Below are 20,557 nucleotides of genomic sequence, written 5' to 3' on the forward strand. Positions count from 1 at the left end.
TATGTAGACAGTGCAGCTCAGGCTCGAGCTTGGGTTCTGAAGTCTGTGGGGAGTGGGAGCAGGACAGGCTTGGGATCCTGAGCTCCAGCCCAAGCTCCAATGTCAAAGCAGCATCTAGACCAGAAGTGGGCAAACTACGGCCCGTGGGACCCTCCTGCCCAGCCCCTGAGCTCCTGGCCCGGGAGGCTAGCCCTCGGCCCCTCCCCCACAGCCTCAGTGCGCTGTGCCACCGGCACAATGCTCTGGACAGCCGGGCAGCGCAGCTGCAGAGCCGCGGCCTGACCTGGTGCTCTAGGCAGCGCGGCTGTAGCGCCGCCAGGCACCAGTGCTCTAGGCAGCGCGGTAAGGGGGCGGGGGGGCTGGATAGAGGGCAGGGGAGTTCGGGGCCTGTGGTCAGGGATTGGGGGTGTGGATAGGGGTCAGGGCAGTCAAGGGCGGGGAACAGGGGGGGTTGGATGGGGCAGGGGTTCCGGGGGGAGCAGTCAGGAATGACAGGGGGTGTTGATGGGGTGGCAAGAGGCAGTTAGGGGTGAGGGGTCCAGGGGTGGTCAGGGGACAGAGAGCAGGGGGTGGTGGATAGGGCAGGAGTTCTGGGGGACCGATAGGGGGTTGGATGGGGCAGGAGTCCCAGGGGAGCCCTCAGGGGGCGAGAAGCGGGGGGGTCGGATAGGAGGCGGGGGCCAGGCCACGCCTGAATGTTTGGGGAGACTCAGCCTCCCCTAACCAGCCCTCCATACAATTTTGGAAACGTGATGTGGCCCTCAGGCCAAAAAGTTTGCCCGCCCCGATCTAAACAGCTAGTTTTAGAGTGCTAGCATGAGCCTTGCTGGTACAAGTCTGTGGATTGGGGCTGGAGATTTGCTCCCAGATGCAGAATAGACATGTCCTAAGATATTGAGAGTACTTACTATACAGCCTCAAAGCCATCCATATTTTTTATTGTAAGCTTCTCTAGCTTCCACGTTTCAAGTAAAGAAGGGTGATGTTTACAGCTAGTCTAACTGCAGGTTGGACATTTAGGGTTTGTCCTCCAAGGTGCTAAGCACTGTGGCCTGATCCAGCAAAGTAGGTGCTTAACTGCAAGCCCATGAATCATCTCACTGATGTCAATAGGATTGCACATGTGCTTAAAGTTAAGCCTGTGTTTAGTGCTTTTGCTGTACCACTTTGGCAGGCTTGACCATTTGAACTGCCTGCCATGTTTTTCATTCTTATAATTTCTAGGCATTAATTAAGATATTTGTTTCCTTTTCACAGAACCAAATATGTTTTCTCAAACTGCAATTATGCCGCTGCAGAGAACTCCAGTAAGCACCAGTCAAATTCCGTCTTATTATTCCCCACCCACATGCAATTCAAATCCAATCCCACATCACCATACAAATGTGCAGGCCGTGGGACCGGTTAAGCATGATGAAGCTCTTTCTTCATGTTGGCATTCCCTGTGCTCCTCTTCTTCATCAGGCAACACAGTTAATACACAGACACAGAACAGTTTTGTGATGGATGCACTTAACCCTAACCCACAAAACAGCAGTTCTCTCTCAGCTCTTCCTGAAAATGTTCTGAACTGGACTGATCAGAAGGATCTAAACTACTATCGAGATTTCGCCAGCACAAATGGTATAGGAGCATCAGCGATGTCACAGCAAGACATGCAGAATGTCTCTGATAGCAGCATCATGCATCAGGCTCACACCATAAACATCACAGCACCCAGCATTGTTAACATGGAGACTGATGAAATGGGATGCATGAGCATGAACGTAGAAAAGGCATCATTTAATCAAGTTTTAAATCCAAGTGATCACAGGAGGCAAATCCATCAGGTGCCTTCTACCAGTACATCTCTAGCAGCTTCTTGTAGCTCATCTTTTAGTTCACAGTCCAACGCATTTCATTCAACTGTGTACAATTTCCTAGACCCTCAAGTTGTGAACGAATCAAGGCCACCCAGCACTCTTATTCAGAATAATCAAAATAGTGCTTCCAATAGCCAGTACTACACGGGTGGGACCCAAGGTGAAGAAGAGCTTTTGAACTCCTATGGAGCCGCCACTATAGAGGATATGTTTTGTTGTCAATCTGAAAACGAGTATCCAAAGTTTCTCCCGTGGCCAGAGACAGACAATTGATATGTAATTGAATATTCCTATTCATAGTTACTGCTGTGGGAGCCTGGCTTTTCCTCTTGGAATGTTTATCAGGGCAACTTATTATGCACATTTCAGACTATAATTAGGATGGCTGATCAAGGGTTGATGCCACATTAAAGACGACATTAGGGAATAGGGTTTGGGAATTTGTACATCCAAAGAACCCCACAATTTTTTTACAGTGTTGGAAAGGGATAGTGAAGGGGGCTGCTAGGTGCTAAAGACCTCCTGCACTCAGCAGAAGCTCACCCCTGGAAACAGGTATCTTCAGAGGGGCCAAGTTTATATAATTTAAGGGAAAGAACTAGCTGGAAACAAAAACAGGTGTTGCTCCGTACAAAATTAATATAAACTTGCTAAATAACAAACGAGACAAACCCAGGAATTGTCCTGCTGGTGCACAGCAGTGGCCTATTTAGTCCCCTTAATATTTTCTTCTTACCTGACAGTGCTGTCTCAACATTTTTATATATACATTTTTATTGCTAAACTTAGCTTATGCACTGATCTTTTTTACATTTATATGTTCACTCCATTTGCTTAGAAAGCAAATTATTCTTAAAAATGGTAATGACTATGTCATTGTTAAGTCTATTTAAAAATATTAGAATGTTCCCTGGAATTCTTAAATAGTGCAGCTATGGTGTGGCATGAATTGTTGAACAAAGAAGCAAAACTTTGCACTGTTCTCTCAGTGTGTGTTTTTTTTTTTTTACTCTAACGTACTGGATGCTTTATGAATAGTAGCAGGGGATTGGTACTGTAAGGAATACACTTTTTGGGGTTTCATGTGTTTGTTTTTGAATTTCATAAAATATACTGGGTTAGATCCTCTTACATGGCACCTCCTTTCTGGTGACTTTGGGCTAGTCGAGAAGCTGGCTACCCAAACACAAGCAGCTGAGAGTCCCCTTGCCGAGGAGAGTCCTGGGTGCCATAAAGCTAGCATTGCAACCTCTGCACCACCTACTTCTGGCTCCTGGCATCACGGGCAAAGGGAAGGTGTGGCCAAAACATGCTGTGCTCTGGACACCCAGAATGATTCCACGCTGCTAATTAGGATCCCCATCTGCACCCTGAATGAGGGGCTGTGCCCTACCCCCTTAGCCCCATAGGTTGTCAAGCATAACTCGGGCACCTGTGAGGATCTAGCCCATAAATGATATTTCTTTGTGGGGTTTTGGGGTTATCTTGTTTTGGTTTTTATAGCATCAAGTTCTCTAATCAGACACATTCACTTTTTTTAAAGCTATTTAAACAGTCTCCTCCACTGCCAAAGGCATCACTAAACTTTTAAAACTCATATAAGTCTATTTACTGACTGGAGAACAGATCTCACTGACTCCCAGATGCAATAATAAATAAATCTCATTCAGAGCAATAATTTGAAGGGCGTAGGTCAGGAGTTTTCAACCTGTGGTCTGCGGACCTGCAAACTAGGTCAAAGCGCTGGTCTTCAATACGGGGAGATCAACACTGCTGCAATTGATGTAGCAGGCATCGATTTAGCAGATCTAGTAAAGACCCGCTAAATCGATGACAGAGCGCTCTCTGGTCAACCCTGGCACTCCACCTCTGGGAGAAGAGTAAGGGAAGTCGACTGGAGAGCGTCTATGATCAACGCAGCTCAGTGAAGACACTGGGGTAAGTCGACCAAAGCTATGTCGACTCCAGCTTTGTTCACGTAGCTGGAGTAGCGTAACTTAGGTTGACTTACCCCGGTAGTGAAGACAAGCGCTAAGATTTCCAAAGGGGTCCGCACCTCTATTTGAAATTTTTTAGGGGTCCCACAAATGAAAAAAGGTTGAAAACCACTGGTGTAGGTGATTATGCACCTCCAGTTGTAATGCTCAATACAGGGCAGGTGTGTATGAATTTCTGCAGATATTTTTAGATTGTATTATCGGGGCTGTCCCTAGGCATATGTGGCTACGTAGGGCACTGGAAAATGTGGGGCACCACCCTCGCTGGCTGTGGCTGGAATCCTCTGTTCTCCAGCCCCTTGCCTGTGCTGGGCCAGCAGGCTTCTCCCCACCCCCTCCCTTCCTCCTCAGTTGGCCAGCTGAGGATCCAGCCTCCGGCTCTGCCGGTGCACTGCTGCTCAGAGTGGAGTCCTTCCCTGGACCCTGCCTACCTGCACTGCTTGGTCTCCAGGGGGGGCTGGGTTGGGGCCAGGATGGGAGGAATGAAACTTCCACATGGGGGGGCTGGGACTTAAAGTGACAGTGTGCTCACTGTCTCTCACACTTCCCTAACACACACACAGTCTGGCTCTCACACCCCCATACACTCTGCCTCTCACGAGTCAATCTCTCGATACAGATTTTTCTCTTACACACACAGTCACATACATACACACACACACGTATTATTGTTATTACTGCTTGGTACATCCTGTCAAAAGGCTCATGGTGAGTGGCTGCAGGAGGGCCGAGGGCTCTGGCAAGATGCAGCCCCCATGTGACAGCACGAAGCCTGCCTTGAGCCATTGCCGCAGCATTTGCTGCGTACAAAGCATGGTGTGTGTCAGCAATGGGGGGGGGGGGTTCTGGGGGTCCGCAGGCAGGAGTGGTGGCTGGGCCACCTCAACACACTGGGGTCAGCGGTGCTGGCTGGGGACCGCCTTCAGTGGAGCATAGGGGCTCTAGTCTAATAATACTATGTAGGGCCCCATAAACCCTAAGGACGGCCCTGTGTATTATATATGCAGCTGGAGCTTGGACAGGTGCTTCCTATAAATCTAAGGTGAGAGGAGCTGCAACGTGCTACTCGTCAGCATTTTCGTAATACTTTTAAAATGAATGAAAGGGACCAAGCAGCATTTTTCATGTGATTTGTAGGTGTAATAACCCAACAGAGCATGACTGAGGAAATATAAAGCTTGAAATATCTGGTCAATCAGTTTCTTTAAAGTTCTCAATTAACATTTTAGTGATTTTTTTATTTCAAAAATTCTTTGCTACAATTTTTTATTGTGTATAATTAAATATTTTAATTCACCTCTGTGTTTTCCTTTTTGGCTCCAAGATAAGCTGGTTTTGTGCTTATACTCTGTCCCCATAGACCATTCAAGAACATTAGATTGAAAAAGAAAATCGGATCCTAACAGTTATTCAGCCCCTCTAATACTCCTTGACTTAAATGAGGCTACTCATGTGAGGCCCCAAAAGCTTAAATCAGCTTGAGAGACGCTGCTTTGGTTTTGTTCATATTAGGAAATCTGTTTTTAAGGCATTTTCCATGGCTACTGAGTATCGTTGGCTAGTGGGAAGCCTAAAGTGACTTGTACACTAAGAGCGTCTGTGTAGTTTTTTGCATTGATTGCCTAAATTGGTAGAAAAACAAATTTAGTTAAATCAGCATGCCACCGTAGTGTATAGGCAGTTACAATGTAAAGATGTGTTTATTGGTATAGCTACAACTATGAATACCTTTACTAAACCTACCAGTTTAGTTAGAGCCATGCAAAATCTCTGTGTAGGCCTAAGGCCTACTTTCTGAAAAATGACTCCTGATATTTTTGCAGGGGCTCAGCTGTTGGGTGTCCCTGACACCTTCAAGAAGCCTGCGTTTCAGAGGGCAGCTCTGCACAGCTATTGTTTGAAATGTAAGGTCCAGGGGATGTTTTCCTTGGAGTAGTGAATAGTAGGGATGATGCTCTCTAGATTTACCACACATCACCCACTCTAGTTATTTTAACATACCTTTTCCTTCTGCTTTATGGGAGTTGATCCTACAAATCCTTATTCCCACACCAAGTCCAGTTGAGTTAAATGAACCATCACGCAAGTGTAAGGATGTTCAATGCAGGGCTAAATGTCAGTTTTCTTATTGGCTGCCCCAGTTCCTATGACCTTTGAGGGACAACAGTGCCCCACATCTAGATTCTGAACAGAGTAGCCAATTCTAAAAAGCTATATGTTTTGTTAGGAAAGATAAGTTTAGGACACATGGGGGAAATGCGTACTTTTAGTGATGCCTAGAGTTCCTTCTGAGTCAATGTTAATAACTTTTTACACACACTAAGCTGTCTGTCTTTGGGCTGAAATGTTGCAATGTATGAAACAACTTTTGTTTTCATTCTTTGCATAGTTCCTTTCAGTGTGTTACATTTCTGATCTGATAAGTTTCTATAATAGACTAAATCCTGCTCCCTTTATTCACACAAGCCATCACCTTAATTCAGTGACGCTACTTGAAAGGGTAAGTTTTGCCCTGATGTTGTTTTTAAAATAAAAGTGTAATTTATTTTAGTTCCAGTTCTGCAATGTAAATTACAAACAAACACACAGGCTGAAGGAGAGAAGGGTTTATTTTCTTGTTAAACCTGCAGATTTTAACAAAGTTGCAAAACAAATTATATTAGCTTTTCAAAATTTTCTTTATATTTTATGTGATCACTTTCACTACATAGCCAATGAACATAATTGGATGGTTATGTGTATAGGCACCTTAGCTACCACCTTAGTTTCATGTGCATTATACCCAGAGGTGAAAGTAAGCCAGTACGGCATACCGGTAAGAAAGTGGCTGCTGGTACACAGCTGACTGTATGGGCAGGGCCGCTGATGGGGGGTCAAAAGAGGCAGCTGCCCCGGAGCCCGGCGATTTAAAAGGGCCCAGGGCTCCAGCTGCTGGCGTGGTAGTTGCCAGGAGCCCAGCAGCAATTTAAAGGGCCCGGGGCTCCTGGCCACCACTGGCATGGTAGCAACAGCCGGGAACCCCAGGCCCTTTCAATCGCTGGCGCGGGCCGGGCAGTACTCACTGGGGAAGTCTGGCCCTGGCCTCAGCCTCACCCCTTCTGGGGGCCCAGAGGCACCCCCCCTGCCCAGGACCCCTGCTACTCTTGTACCAGTAAGTCAGTTAAGTTACTTTCACCGCCAATGCAGATATATTAGGGAAAGCCTGTTTTGATTCAGGATCTTTGGGAGCTCTGCAGATGCAAGGAAGGGAGATTAGACCCTATATTTTAAAATAGCCCTTACAATCTCATCATCCAGCTACACTCTAGCTCTAAATGGTGTCTTCATTGCTCCCATAGCACAAGCTGTATTAGAGAGAATGGTGACCAGAGTGTTTTTCTGTACTAAGACAGCACTAGCAGCGTGCTCTCTCTCTTTTTTTGCCTTGTTAGCTTTGTAGCAGACAGGAGGGGCTGTTGTGTGATATCTGCTATGTCTATTCCTGCTGATTTTTCCCTATAGATTTTGGAATTTAGAAATCATTATTAATAGGTTCAAGAAATCAAGACAATTATGCTGGGTTTCTCTTTTGTGCATTCAATTTCTTATGTTTTCCATCATTCACATAGTCTCCTTTCTTAGTGTTTGTAACTGTTCACACAGATGATTATTTAAGTCAACTACTGCTGGAAGCGTTTGCTTATAGTTACTTTTATATTAGAAACAAAACCTGTAGTCTAAATTATGCTCCTGATTCTAGAAAGAAACAGAAATGTACTTTTGAACTCCTGCATCCATGTTTACATGTTGGAGATAGTGGAGAAGAGGAACTAATTTAATGAGTCTTTCCTGACCCTAGCAGTGGGTACAGTCCACCCAACAGTTCCTCCCCCCACCACCACATAAATAGCAGTGTGTCTTGCAGAATACCTGACATATTTCTGAAACATTTTAAGAAAAAGCCTCTTTAATAATTCCAAATCCCCTCAATTTCTTCCTGAATCTGTATTCATCTTTTTGTGCTTCATAGGAGCAGAAACAGCTCTATGATGCACTCACTCAGTCTTGATTTCATCAAATATAGCAAGACGTGTTGTAAGGCAGTCCTCTTAATTTTTGATTTGGGTTACAACCTGTGAGGCCATTTCACACTCGCATATTAAAGTGGGGGCTTGTTAATTTATACACAAGTTTTCATACGCTTCTATATACCTTAGCTTCAGCTACAGTGGCAAATCGGGGCCTTGTGATTCACCACTGGTAGCGCAGACTGGACTCAAATGTTTTTGCTGACATAAAAATGCCAGAAAACCACATATACTACAGCCTCACCGTTCCTACTGCGGGTAGAGCCATATGGGTAGTGAATTAGCTTGCTTTCTTTAGATTAGGCCTTTTCTGTACTTCATGCTAAAATTCTATCACGACTTAGAACTTTTTATCTGTCTTGCACTTTTTGTATAGGAAGTGGGATGTGGTGTAAACCTGCACACAAAATGTAACACAAAAAGATGGCTACTTTTACGGCTCTTTTGCAGAGGAACTTGGACCTGCCAGTATTATGCTAAAGAAGTAGCACAATAAAATAAAATTAATCAATGAACATAGTAAGTATACCCTAGGGATGATAAAAAAAAAAATCAATTAAAACTGTTTTTCTGATGGAAAATGGAGTTTTCAACTAGATGAAATTTTTCAAAAAAATTGGCTACTTTCTGTGGGAATTTTCAGCTTATGTCAAGAAAAACCGCAATGTTTGTCAGCCAAAACCCCAAATATTTCTGTTCAGTAATGCCACTATGGTCCCTCAAAGAGCTGTAGTTTGGGCACCTCATGTCCCCACTCTCCTTCATGTGGTGGCTTCCCCAGCCAGACTACATCTCTCATGCTGCACACACAGGCTCAGCAAGAGGGGAGACATGAGAGATGTAGGCTGGTCAGGGACCCTGGTCTACAGAAGAGAATAGGAGTATGAGGTACTTGAACTACAAATCCCATGAGGCACCTCCTGAATTTCTGAACTGAATTTTTGGGTATAAAGTTTTTAGCCACCCCCTCCCCCCTACAATAGTCAAAATCCAACCAGCACCAGTACAGATATGGGGGAAATATTGTAGGCCAGATTCTGCTGCCCATACGCATGTTGAGCAGTACCTCACTCCAGGAGTAGTCCCACTGATTTCAGAATTCCATATTAACTGAGAATTGTCAGGATCAGACTATAACAAATCCTTTATATGAATAGTCTTTGGCGTACTTAGGAACAGGCTTTTAGACTGCTGATCTGGGAAGTGGTACAAACATCTAGATAAGATTATGCTTATGGTATCTGATACAAACGTGTCTACTTTTTTTTTCTGGTTAGGAATAAAATTAGATGATATATGGTATGTGTGGTTTCAGGGAGGGGAACTTCTCCTTTCAATCAAAGGGTTTCAAACAGTATTCAGGAAAGCATATTTGGTATATCTTGCAAAGATCAGGGTTTGGACATCTCTCTAAATAATTTTTTTTAAAAGAAACCATTTACTGCTATTAATGCATCATTAATACAGCCTGTCAGAGACCCCTTTACATGGGATGGTAATTTATTTACAATAAGGCTGCAAATTAATTGAACAAGCATCAACTGATCCTGAGTTTTTAAGCCAATTAAAAAAACCTGACAGATCAACATGATCCAAATGTTCAACAGAAATATTTTGCAGGGGATAAACAAGTTATCATACAGTACACAGTTCAATTTGTTAGCTCCTGATAAGAGAGTCACGTCACTCTTCCTCTTCCCACTCTTCTTCTGAATGAAAGACTCTAATCATTCAGGGTTGGAGGCCAATCAACATCAACAGACTAAAAGAGAAAGAGGGTTGGGGGTGGAAAGCAAAATCACTAGATCAAGAGAGCTGGTGTTTTAGAAAAGACTTGCCACTAGTGCTTTCTACATATTAACAAAAGAATAACTTTAATACAAAAGGGAAACAAATTCTTAAAAAGACATGGCAAAGCAGCATAACACAAGAAGAAGAACAGGAGGACTTGTGGCACCTTAGAGACTAACACATTTATTAGAGCATAAGCTTTCGTGGGCTACAGCTCACTTCATCGGACGCATAGAATGGAACATATAGTAAAAAGATCTAGAGAGAGAGAGAGAGAGAGAAGGTGGAAGTTGCCATACAAACTGTAAGAGGCTAATTAATTAAGATGAGCTATTATCAGCAGGAGAAAAAAACTTTTGTAGTGATAATCGAGATGGCCCATTTAGACAGCGGACAAGAAAGTGTGAGGATACTTAACATGGGGAAATAGATTCAATATGTGTAATGACCCAGCCACTCCCAGTCTCTATTCAAACCCAAGTTAATGGTATCTAGTTTGAATATTAATTCAAACTCAGGAGTTTCTCATTGGAGTCTGTTTTTGAAGCTTTTCTGTTGCAAAATTGCCACCTTTAAGTCTTTTACTGAGTGGCCAGAGAGGTTGAAGTGTTCTCCTACCGGTTTTTGAATGTTAGGATTCCTGATGTCAGATTTGTGTCCACTTATTCTTTTGCGTAGAGACTGTCCGGTTTGGCCAATGTACATGGCAAAGGGGCATTGCTGGCACATGATGGCATTATCATATTAGTAGATGTGCAGGTGAACGAGTCCCGGATGGTGTGGTTAATGTGATTAGGTCCTATGTTGGTGTCACTTGAATAAATATGGCCACTCAGTAAAAGACTTAAGGGTGGCAATTTTGCAACAGAAAAGCTTCAAAAACAGACTCCAACGAGAAACTCCTGAGTTTGAATTAATATTCAAACTAGATACCATTAACTTGGGTTTGAATAGAGACTGGGAGTGGCTGGGTCATTACACATATTGAATCTATTTCCCCATGTTAAGTATCCTCACACCTTCTTGTCAACTGTCTAAATGGGCCATCTTGATTAGCACTACAGAAGTTTTTTCTCCTGCTGATAATAGCTCATCTTAATTAATTAGGCTCTTACAGTTTGTATGGCAACTTTCACCTTCTCTGTATGTATATATACACACACACATATATATCGTCTTACTATATGTTCCATTTTATGCGTCCGAAGAAGTGAGCTGTAGCCCACGAAAGCTTATGCTCTAATAAATGTGTTAGTCTCTAAGGCGCCATAAGTACTCCTGTTCTTTTTGCGGATACAGACTAACACGGCTGCTCCTCTGAAACAAGAAGAAGATGGAGTGAGCTAGTACACAGGGGCATGGGGTATCTGCATTTCTTTGGTGGCCCATATGCTTCTGGCAGAGTGTACGCTTGCATTTTGAAAAAGCCAAAAAGCTTTTAACCTTTACAGTTTACACTAGGCTTTTCTAAGTGTGACCTAATGCAGTGATGTTGATCTGAGGCTGCAGCCAGCCAGCTCTAAACAGTATTTCAGGCTGATTAGAGTGAGTTAAATGTAATTAATAACTATTGTTATTGCTGATCAATACAGCAGAAAGATCCAGCTATTATGGGATTGAGGATGGAGTTTGGAACTGTGGGCAGTGTTTGAGTAAAGTCTGATCACTCCCCAAATATCAGTGATCAGTCCCGGATGACTGGAAAAAGGCTAATGTAGTGCCAATCTTTAAAAAAGGGAAGGAGGAGGATCCTGGGAACTACAGGCCAGTCAGCCTCACCTCAGTCCCTGGAAAAATCATGGAGCAGGTCCTCAAAGAATCAATCCTGAAGCACTTACATGAGAGGAAAGTGATCAGGAACAGTCAGCATGGATTCACCAAGAGAAGGTCATGCCTGACTAATCTAATCGCCTTTTATGATGAGATTACTGGTTCTCTGGATGAAGGGAAAGCAGTGGATGTATTGTTTCTTGACTTTAGCAAAGCTTTTGACACGGTCTCCCACAGTATTCTTGTCAGCAAGTTAAGGAAGTATGGGCTGGATGAATGCACTATAAGGTGGGTAGAAAGCTGGCTAGATTGTCGGGCTCAACGGGTAGTGATCAATGGCTCCATGTCTAGTTGGCAGCCGGTGTCAAGTGGAGTGCCCCAGGGGTCAGTCCTGGGGCCGGTTTGTTCAATATCTTCATAAATGATCTGGAGGATGGTGTGGATTGCACTCTCAGCAAATTTGCGGATGATACTAAACTGGGAGGAGTGGTAGATACGCAGGAGGGGAGGGATAGGATACAGAAGGACCTAGACAAATTGGAGGATTGGGCCAAAAGAAATCTGATGAGGTTCAATAAGGATAAGTGCAGGGTCCTACACTTAGGATGGAAGAATCCAATGCACCGCTACAGACTAGGGACCGAATGGCTAGGCAGCAGTTCTGCGGAAAAGGACCTAGGGGTGACAGTGGACGAGAAGCTGGATATGAGTCAGCAGTGTGCCCTTGTTGCCAAGAAGGCCAATGGCATTTTGGGATGTATAAGTGGGGCATAGCGAGCAGATCGAGGGACGTGATCGTTCCCCTCTATTCGACACTGGTGAGGCCTCATCTGGAGTACTGTGTCCAGTTTTGGGCCCCACACTACAAGAAGGATGTGGATAAATTGGAGAGAGTCCAGCGAAGGGCAACAAAAATTATTAGGGGTCTAGAGCACATGACTTATGAGGAGAGGCTGAGGGAGCTGGGATTGTTTAGTCTGCAGAAGAGAAGAATGAGGGGGGATTTGATAGCTGCTTTCAACTACCTGAAAGGGGGTTCCAAAGAGGATGGCTCTAGACTGTTCTCAATGGTAGCAGATGACAGAACGAGGAGTAATGGTCTCAAGTTGCAATGGGGGAGGTTTAGATTGGATATTAGGAAAAACTTTTTCACTAAGAGGGTGGTGAAACACTGGAATGCGTTACCTAGGGAGGTGGTAGAATCTCCTTCCTTAGAGGTTTTTAAGGTCAGGCTTGACAAAGCCCTGGCTGGGATGATTTAACTGGGAATTGGCCCTGCTTCGAGCAGGGGGTTGGACTAGATGACCTTCTGGGGTCCCTTCCAACCCTGATATTCTATGATTCTATGAAATACGACTCCTCGACACGTATAGTTCATTCAAAAAATAAGGTGGCTAATTTTATGTAGGTCAGATGATTAAGTCATCATTACTTCTGGTCAAAATGCACAAATCATATTTGACACATACTGTATTAGTAGCAAGTCTAACAAGTAATGGAATCGGGATTATCCTTCTCCCCTGGCCTCACGGCCAATTCCCTTTGGGCGTAAACTTGTTGCCAGCTCTGCTCCCGAGGCAGCACATCCGTCACTAATGAAGCATCAGGCATTTGTCAAGTAGGGGTCACAATGATGGCACATTAAACACCCTGGCTTCAAGATTGCCTAAATTAATCATACCTACTCCTTACCTAATCTACATCTTCATAAAAAGATTAGGTTCTTGGGCTAGGCTAAAATCCATTATTAATTAGTAAAATGACTAATTATTTTCAAGTCCCTAGACATCTTTCCTAGTTGTGTGCAATAATTGCACTGACACCATTCAGCGAGAGTGCAACGCTTATCAACTGCAGTCTAGCATTAGTTGCTCATGTTCAGCAGTTGTCTTTGTAGGCTCCTTCTCACCCACTCCCCTTTACAGGGATACAGTGAGCAAAGATAAAATCCTGATGCTGGCTGTTTCACATTAAAAAAAGTATTAAACTGCAGCCATTTGTTTAAATATTAAGTCCAAGCCTATGCTGTTCTCTGCAGTTAAAAATGTTAGGAAAGCAGAATCCCCACAGTATCAGTAACTTTTTACAATTATATTTCAGCAATTCCATTTGAAATTCCAGAAACCAAATAACTTATTTTAGTCCATCGTTTTCTTAAGTAAATCACTAAATTTTACAATATATGTAGTCAGATGACAATACTGATTATGACACTAGAATTACAAATTTGTAGCACGCGTGCAGTTCCTCAAACATGTCTGGGTGAAATCCTGGCCGCACTGCGTACAGAAGCCAAACTCCTACCAACTTCAATGACACCAGGAATTCATTTATAATTTAAAAGATTTGTTATCAGGATTCCAAACAGACAACTGTGTGTGTTTATTCTGTGACAGAGGCTTAAGAATTTGGGATCAGATAACTTAAGTCATTTTCTATTTCCTTCTTTAATGTGAAATTAGTGATCATGCCTGGTTTTTAATACTTGCAGAATCTTCCCTTCATCTTAAGATCTGGTACAGCCCTGGCTTCCTCCCATACTCTGCCCTACCAATATGTCTAACTCCTGATTTGCAGGGACCATCTTTTGGTACAAGAAAAAATTAGTCTTCATGCCCATTTGCTATCGGGGTAATGAGACTGTAATATGGATAGGTGTCAATTAGAAACCAAGCTGAGGCTACCAGCAAGGTGTCAGATGTTATCCAGTGTTGCATTTGAATCAGTGGCATTGATACGAAGGGTTACATTTCTCTTATTTCTGATGCAGCCCCACTTCTCAGAAGTTCTGTTAAAGGGAGAGGGTATGGCACACTTAATACACAGAGCAAAACTCCCTATTGCTAAACTACACTCCACCATGCACTGATGAACATTATAAAGCCAGAGTTTAAATAAGCACGATATATCCAGGAGACCCTTCTCCAGGTAAGCAGATTCCTGCTCCCGTGGTGAGCCCCGAAGACGTCAGTGAAGATCATCTGTGACATCATTGGAGCATATGGCTCAATGATGTTTTTAAAGTTTTAACGATTATTTTGTATTAACATCATATTTTGCATTAATGGCAGTAAGGACTGTTAATTAGGCCAAAGCAAGAAAGTTTATACATACAGCTTATGGGCTTGTCTACACAAGGCATAATTCCAGAATAGCTATCCTGATCAACTCCATGTGTGGATGCTCTTATTTTGGAATAAGACTGCCTTATTCAAAGGAGCCTAATCCATTTTGCAATAGTTAATCTGCTTTAAATTCATACCGTACCTTCTTTTGGATTATTTTTCATGTGTAGACAAACCCTTACAAATGCAATTACTTTGCTGACCTCAAGATAGGATATATTATAGGGGAGCTCAAACTTACTGACCCTCCGAGCTGCATATGACAATCTTCAGAAGTTCAAGAGCCGGGGTGCACCTGCTCGGGCTCTGGGCTTCCCCACTCCCTGCAGGACTGTCTCAGGGCTTCAGCACCCTGGGAGGTGCCTTCAGCAGGAGTGGGGCTTCAGCCCCGAGCCCTGGAAGTCCCGAACCCCGGCACACATGCCCCGCCAGGCTGAATCCCCAAGACCTCCCTCTTTGCTGGGCAGAAGCCAGAAGCAATGTGGGGGGACGGGATGTGGGGTCATGTCCTCCTCCCACCCCGATTTTTGCATAGCAACTGCTGGAGCCAGCAAGCTGGGAGCTACGGCCAGCTGTGCGGAGAGGCAGCGGCCTCTCCCTGCAGCTCCCAGCTGTTTGCCACTGCCTCTCCACGCAGAGCTAACACTTGGGAGCTGCAGGGAGGGGCCACTGAGGGTAAGGGGGTCATACCTGGGAGGCATGATTCAAGGGGGGGCCAACCTTTAAACTGTGCCCCCACACTCTCAGCAGGCACCAGTCATCTCTGGAAAAAGCCCCTAGCCCCACCACTGTGCCGCAGAGCAGTAGCCCTAAGCTCTCTCCCCCACACCAGTCTGGTAGGTGGAGAATGGGGGTGCATGGGGGGGGAGGGCTCCGCGAGCCACACTTTAACTGTGAAAGACCCACATGTGGCTTGCAAACCGCCGTTTGGCCACCCTGATATATTATGAACTGTTTACCTCTACATCCAGCTCCAGAATGTCAGCAGTTCTCTTAAGTAGGAAGCCAATATTGGGTTTTGTTCTTCCAAAATCTCCGTGTACAAACTCTTTAATGTAACTAGATCTTGCTTAAGGAAAAGTGAGTTTGGGCCTTGCATGACCGGAGCTGATTAATGTAGAAAGGTGAAAAGGATATGGCAAAAAACACAAAGCAGAAATACCAAAATCTATTTCTATTCCTGATCCAAGATACAATGTAAGTGTTTGCAAAATCAGTTGTGGGAGCTGTTGCCATCTTTAGCTTTTGGGATCTAGCTCTAAAGTTGAAAGCTACCATACCTCACAATCCATCCTTTTGTTTGGTTTAAACTGGGTAGTGACATTTTGCTAAATTCTAAACCCGTTACAGTAAGTAGCAACCGATACTACATACCGATATTCAGTCATTAGAACAGTTTCATGGTATATAGGCCCAATGGCCTGTGATGGGCTATTAGATGGGGTGAGATCCGAGTTACCCAGGAAAGAATTTTCGGTAGTATCTGGCTGATGAATCTTGCCCATATGCTCAGGGGTTAGCTGATCGCCATATTTGGGGTCGGGAAGGAATTTTCCTCCAGGGCAGATTGGAAGAGGCCCTGGAGGTTTTTCACCTTCCTCTGTAGCATGGGGCACGGGTCACTTGCTGGAGGATTCTCTGCTCCTTGAAGTCTTTAAACTACGATTTGAGGACTTCAATAGCACAGATATAGGTGTGAGGTTTTTTTTGTAGGAGTGGTGGGTGAAATTCTGTGGCCTGCGTTGTGCAGGAGGTCAGACTGGATGATCATAATGGTCCCTTCTGACCTAAATATCTATGAATCTATGTTTCATTTTAAAAATGTTATCTAACTATTTCTCAGATAATAAATGAGTGAGTCATACTGATAACTTTCCTTAAACAGACTCTTAGAACCTAAGTGTTAGGCAAATATTAAAACAAAAACAAATACATTTAACTCAGCATCTAACAAACTCACAAATACAAATTAATTACATATCTTGAACCTCCCCCATGCCCTCCATTGCATTTAGGGCAGAGGTGGGAAAACTACGGCCCGTGAAACAGTCCTACCCAGCCCCTGAGCTCCCGGCTGGGGAGGCTCACCCTGGTCCCTCTCCCGCTGCCCCCCTTCCCCCGCAGTGGCACTGCTGCGCGAGCAGCGCTCTGGGCAGCGGGGCTGCGCACTCCTGCAGGGTAGCGCAGCAGCGTGTCTGGCTCCGTCCGAGTGGCGCGGCTGCCAGACATGCTGTTCTGAGTGGCACAGTAAGGGAGCAGGGGGGTTGGATAAGGGGCAGGGTGTCCCGGGGGGCAGTCAGGGGACAGGGGGCAGTTGGATGGGGTGGAGGCTCTTGGGGGGGCGGTCAGGGGACGGGGAACGGGGGTGAGGGGGGTTGGATAGGGCGTGGGAGTCCCGGGGGGCCTGTCAGGGGGCAGGGGTGTGGATAGGGGTTGGGCCAGTCAGAGGATAGGGGGGTTGGATACGGGGTAGGGTCCCGGGGGATCCCAGGAAGGGGCTGTCAGGGGACAAGGAGCAGGGGGGGTTGGATGGGCTGGGGGTTCTGAGGGGTCAGTCAGGTGGTGGGAAGTAGGAGGCAGCCGACAGGGGGCGGGGGCCAGGCTGTTTGGGGAGACACAGCCTTCCCTACCCGGCCCTCCATACAGTTTTGCAACCCCGATGTGGCCCTCGGGCCAAAAAGTTTGCCCACCCCGTCTAGGGGATGAAACACATTTCTGCTGATTCAATGGAAGCTGGAATAGGACTCTTGGTATTCACACAGTGTTTGGAGGCCAATATAAGAACTAGAACCAAGAGGATGGATTAAAAAGTGTTTTTCAGGCAAAACTGAGAATTTCTTAACACATCCATTCAGAACACACAGCATATTTATAATGCTACTACCCAAATCAATCTGAAAAGTACTATTGGCCATGTCTGATACTTAACTTCAATACTGAGAGATTTTACTTAAAAGAAAACAAAAAAAGCTGAGTGCTTAGGGTACACTATGGATGTAGAGCCAAATGCTGCCCTCAAATCACCACTGAAGACTTCAGTGAAAATACAGGCAAAAAAACTCAGCAATTGGCATATAACATGCACAAATCTTTATCCCAGTCTAGAATATGCCAAAGGCTTGCAACACTCCATTTTTAAATTACAGATAAAGGGCCTGAAATCTGTATATATCTATACATTTGTTGCTCTCCTGTATCTTGAAAATAATGAGGGGCTTTTTTTTTGTTATGAAGCAAAACAACGTATACCAATTGCATTTCTGAGCTTGTAACTTGCACGTTTCCGCTCAAAGCAAACTTAAAAAAAAAAAACCCTTAAAACCCAATATATGAACTGCTGAAAAATCAGGGGTTTATAATACACAGACTACACTAGCACTTGCAAAAGAAAACACCGCCTGCATGTCCATGGTAACAATACACTATTTCTAAAATTTATCATGCAGTAGGTCTAAAGGATACGTCCCTGCCTGAGTTTTCAGATGCAGGCGAAAGTGATGGTCATCTATGTACTCGGATTTCATGGTATGAATGACACGAGATCTTACAGCTAACGGCCTTCTGTGAAGAACCCGCAGAGGTGTTTTTTGATCAATCTTTAATTCCTTTTGGAGAATTTAAAACAAATAAAGAACTGTCCAACACAGTGCACAAACAAAATTAACACATATATAGCTTTTTCTTTTCATATAAGACAACTTTTTAACAATATATTCTGGTAGTTGAAGGATCTTCTGAGAAGTGTTTCTTCTTCTTTCAGTCTTCCTCCAAGTATATCAAAGAAAAAAGGAGGCAGCTATCTTTTAAAGTCTTATTGGGAAGGCCTCAGGTGGATACGAGCTAGTGGAAACACAAATGCAGAGGCATAATAACCTTGAAATCTCCATAGTCTCTTGCTGGAATAACTCCAGGATTTACAAACTCAATGAGAGCCTCAGGGCACTCTCAAAAAAATTAAAGGCTTTTGTGTAAACTGCATCCAACCCTCCACAAATAAGACTTAGAAAGCAGAGCTGAGACGACCAAAGATTTCATCACATTTCTTTAAAGAGCTTTCCTCTACAAAAAGAGGCATTGATTTGGGAAGCATCTTTTTCTAGTGTGATAAAAAAAATGTTGAGCACCAATTGTCCTCATGCATTTTAATACTTCAAGCCAAAACACACAAATTTTGGAGTAAAAACTAAGTAACAGTCGTCTCTACTTGAGAATGCTCTTGCTACCAGACTCTTAGGCCAATGTTCCAACACTACAAAACCTGAACATAGAAATGGGCATTCTACCAGCCAGTGTATCTCAACACAATGTGTCTCACCAACCGACACTTGGTCCATATTCCACCACTACATTCTCTTTACTTCAGATACTTGTGTCAGACCTTTGGGTTGCATGATTTTGCACTGCCATCTGAACATGGATTTATTTGCTGTGACTGTCACCAAAGTGACTTTGACTGGGGCTGGACAAAACAAGGGGAAGAGGGATAGCTCAGTGGTTTGAGCATTGGCCTGCTAAACTCAGGGTTGTGAGTTCAATCCTTGAGGGGGCCATTTAGGGATTGGTCCTGCTTTGACCAGGGGGTTGGACTAGATGACCTCCTGAGGTCCCTTCCAACCCTGAGATTCTATGATAAGCTGTAGCTGCTAGTTCTGTTTTAACCTCCTCCTCTGTTTTGCTCGTCTACCCTTAGCAATGTTGAGATGGCACGAAGGGCACTTGGGTAGAGAGATTTCCACCTCCAGAGGCACTTTGTGCTGTCTGTTAATTGGCACATCATCTGTCTCTGAGTAGGCTAATAACTGGTCATCCTGGGTGAAGGAGAAGCACAGCAACAGTGACTGTGTGGTAGGAAAGAGTAGACTTAACAGCATAAGAGGAATGGCAAATGGGAGAGTGGATACAATAAGCCCTAGAATAAAAGGGTGCGAGGAACCCATGATCAATAAAACACGATGAGAGAGAAAAAGAGAGCCACATGCACTACCTACCAAGAGACAGGTGCTCTATAAAAGCAAAAAAAATACAGATACCTTCATATCATCTAGAAGTGCAATATCTTCCTTCTGTATTGCTTTATCTGTCCATATTAAGGCACTGTAGGTCTTTGTCTTTTCCTCCTCTCCTTCTTTCATATGTCCAATGGCCTCTCTAAACAAAAGAAATGAATCACACATAAGCATAACTACAGAGCTGTATAAATGAGGATGTTTAGAGCTGTATAAATGAGGATGTTTGCAGAATTCCCAAAGCATCATTTTGAAATCCCTTGCCAGAGACAGTAAATACTGACCTGGTGACAAGCTGTAAATCTCGAACTTTTATTTTGTCTGAAGAGTTATTAATTTTCTGTGATGTCAGAAAAGGAGTTAGTTAGCAAAGCTGTCCTGTTACAAAAGTACATGTGCTTTATGATTTTCATGAAGTGCAAATGATTTACCTGCTGAAGTTCCTTCATTTCCATGGCAGTAAAATGTATTCTATGAGGATTCACAAGCTCTATTGCAAAGGGCCTTCCTGGCAACATGCACAGAGTCATAAAACATAAAAACATGTTGTTCTAAATTAATGTTTGGATTTATGCATTAAGGTCGGAAGGTGTGAAAAATGTATCTCCTCTTATGCACACACATATGAGGTTTGAGGCTTTCAGAGACATGGCCATCAGATGGAAGGAAAGTAACAAGGGACGTTTTTTGGCTTCTAAACCTAAGTATTATCAGTAAGTGCAAATTACTGCTTCCCAGAAGACATCTTGTACAAGTCTGTTCTAATTAAAAAATAAAATAAGAAAAAAGTTAATTAGCTTATTTTCTGTCACCTACAGCAATGCCCAGGTGCAAGATGATGTTAAATCCAGCTCCCTCAACTAAACATCTGTTGAAATGGCTGCACTTTCTGTGCTCTGGGCCAGCGCTGATCCCAGGATACGCAATGCCTGGAATTAT

At 44.0% G+C, this 20,557-nt stretch overlaps 2 protein-coding genes across 3 annotated transcripts in view; one reads left to right on the top strand and one right to left on the bottom strand.

Annotated features, from left to right (window-relative positions):
• The window catches only part of REL (REL proto-oncogene, NF-kB subunit), a 40,929-nt gene extending 36,839 nt beyond the window's left edge, over positions 1-4,090 (top strand). Inside the window, exon 10 of the mRNA XM_074949516.1 lies at positions 1,258-4,090. Within this exon, the coding sequence (XP_074805617.1) occupies positions 1,258-2,135 (878 nt within the window). The 3' untranslated portion in view covers positions 2,136-4,090. The remainder of the gene's footprint in view (positions 1-1,257) is intronic.
• Positions 4,091-6,488: 2,398 nt separating this feature from the next.
• The window catches only part of PUS10 (pseudouridine synthase 10), a 79,627-nt gene continuing 65,558 nt past the window's right edge, over positions 6,489-20,557 (bottom strand). Inside the window, exons 13-18 of one of the 2 annotated variants that reach the window (XM_074949517.1) lie at positions 20,050-20,126; positions 19,903-19,958; positions 19,643-19,760; positions 18,075-18,217; positions 15,572-15,671; positions 6,489-9,688 (exon numbers count right to left, since the gene is read on the bottom strand). In XM_074949517.1, coding sequence (XP_074805618.1) covers positions 9,650-9,688; positions 15,572-15,671; positions 18,075-18,217; positions 19,643-19,760; positions 19,903-19,958; positions 20,050-20,126 — 533 coding nt within the window. In that variant the 3' untranslated portion in view covers positions 6,489-9,649. Of the gene's footprint in view, positions 9,689-15,571; positions 15,672-18,074; positions 18,218-18,308; positions 18,453-19,642; positions 19,761-19,902; positions 19,959-20,049; positions 20,127-20,557 lie in introns of those variants that run through there. The other variant, XM_074949518.1, reaches the window with a different exon arrangement.

The sequence above is a fragment of the Natator depressus genome, chromosome 3 (assembly GCF_965152275.1).
Source record: "Natator depressus isolate rNatDep1 chromosome 3, rNatDep2.hap1, whole genome shotgun sequence".
NCBI classification, from domain to species: domain Eukaryota; kingdom Metazoa; phylum Chordata; order Testudines; family Cheloniidae; genus Natator; species Natator depressus.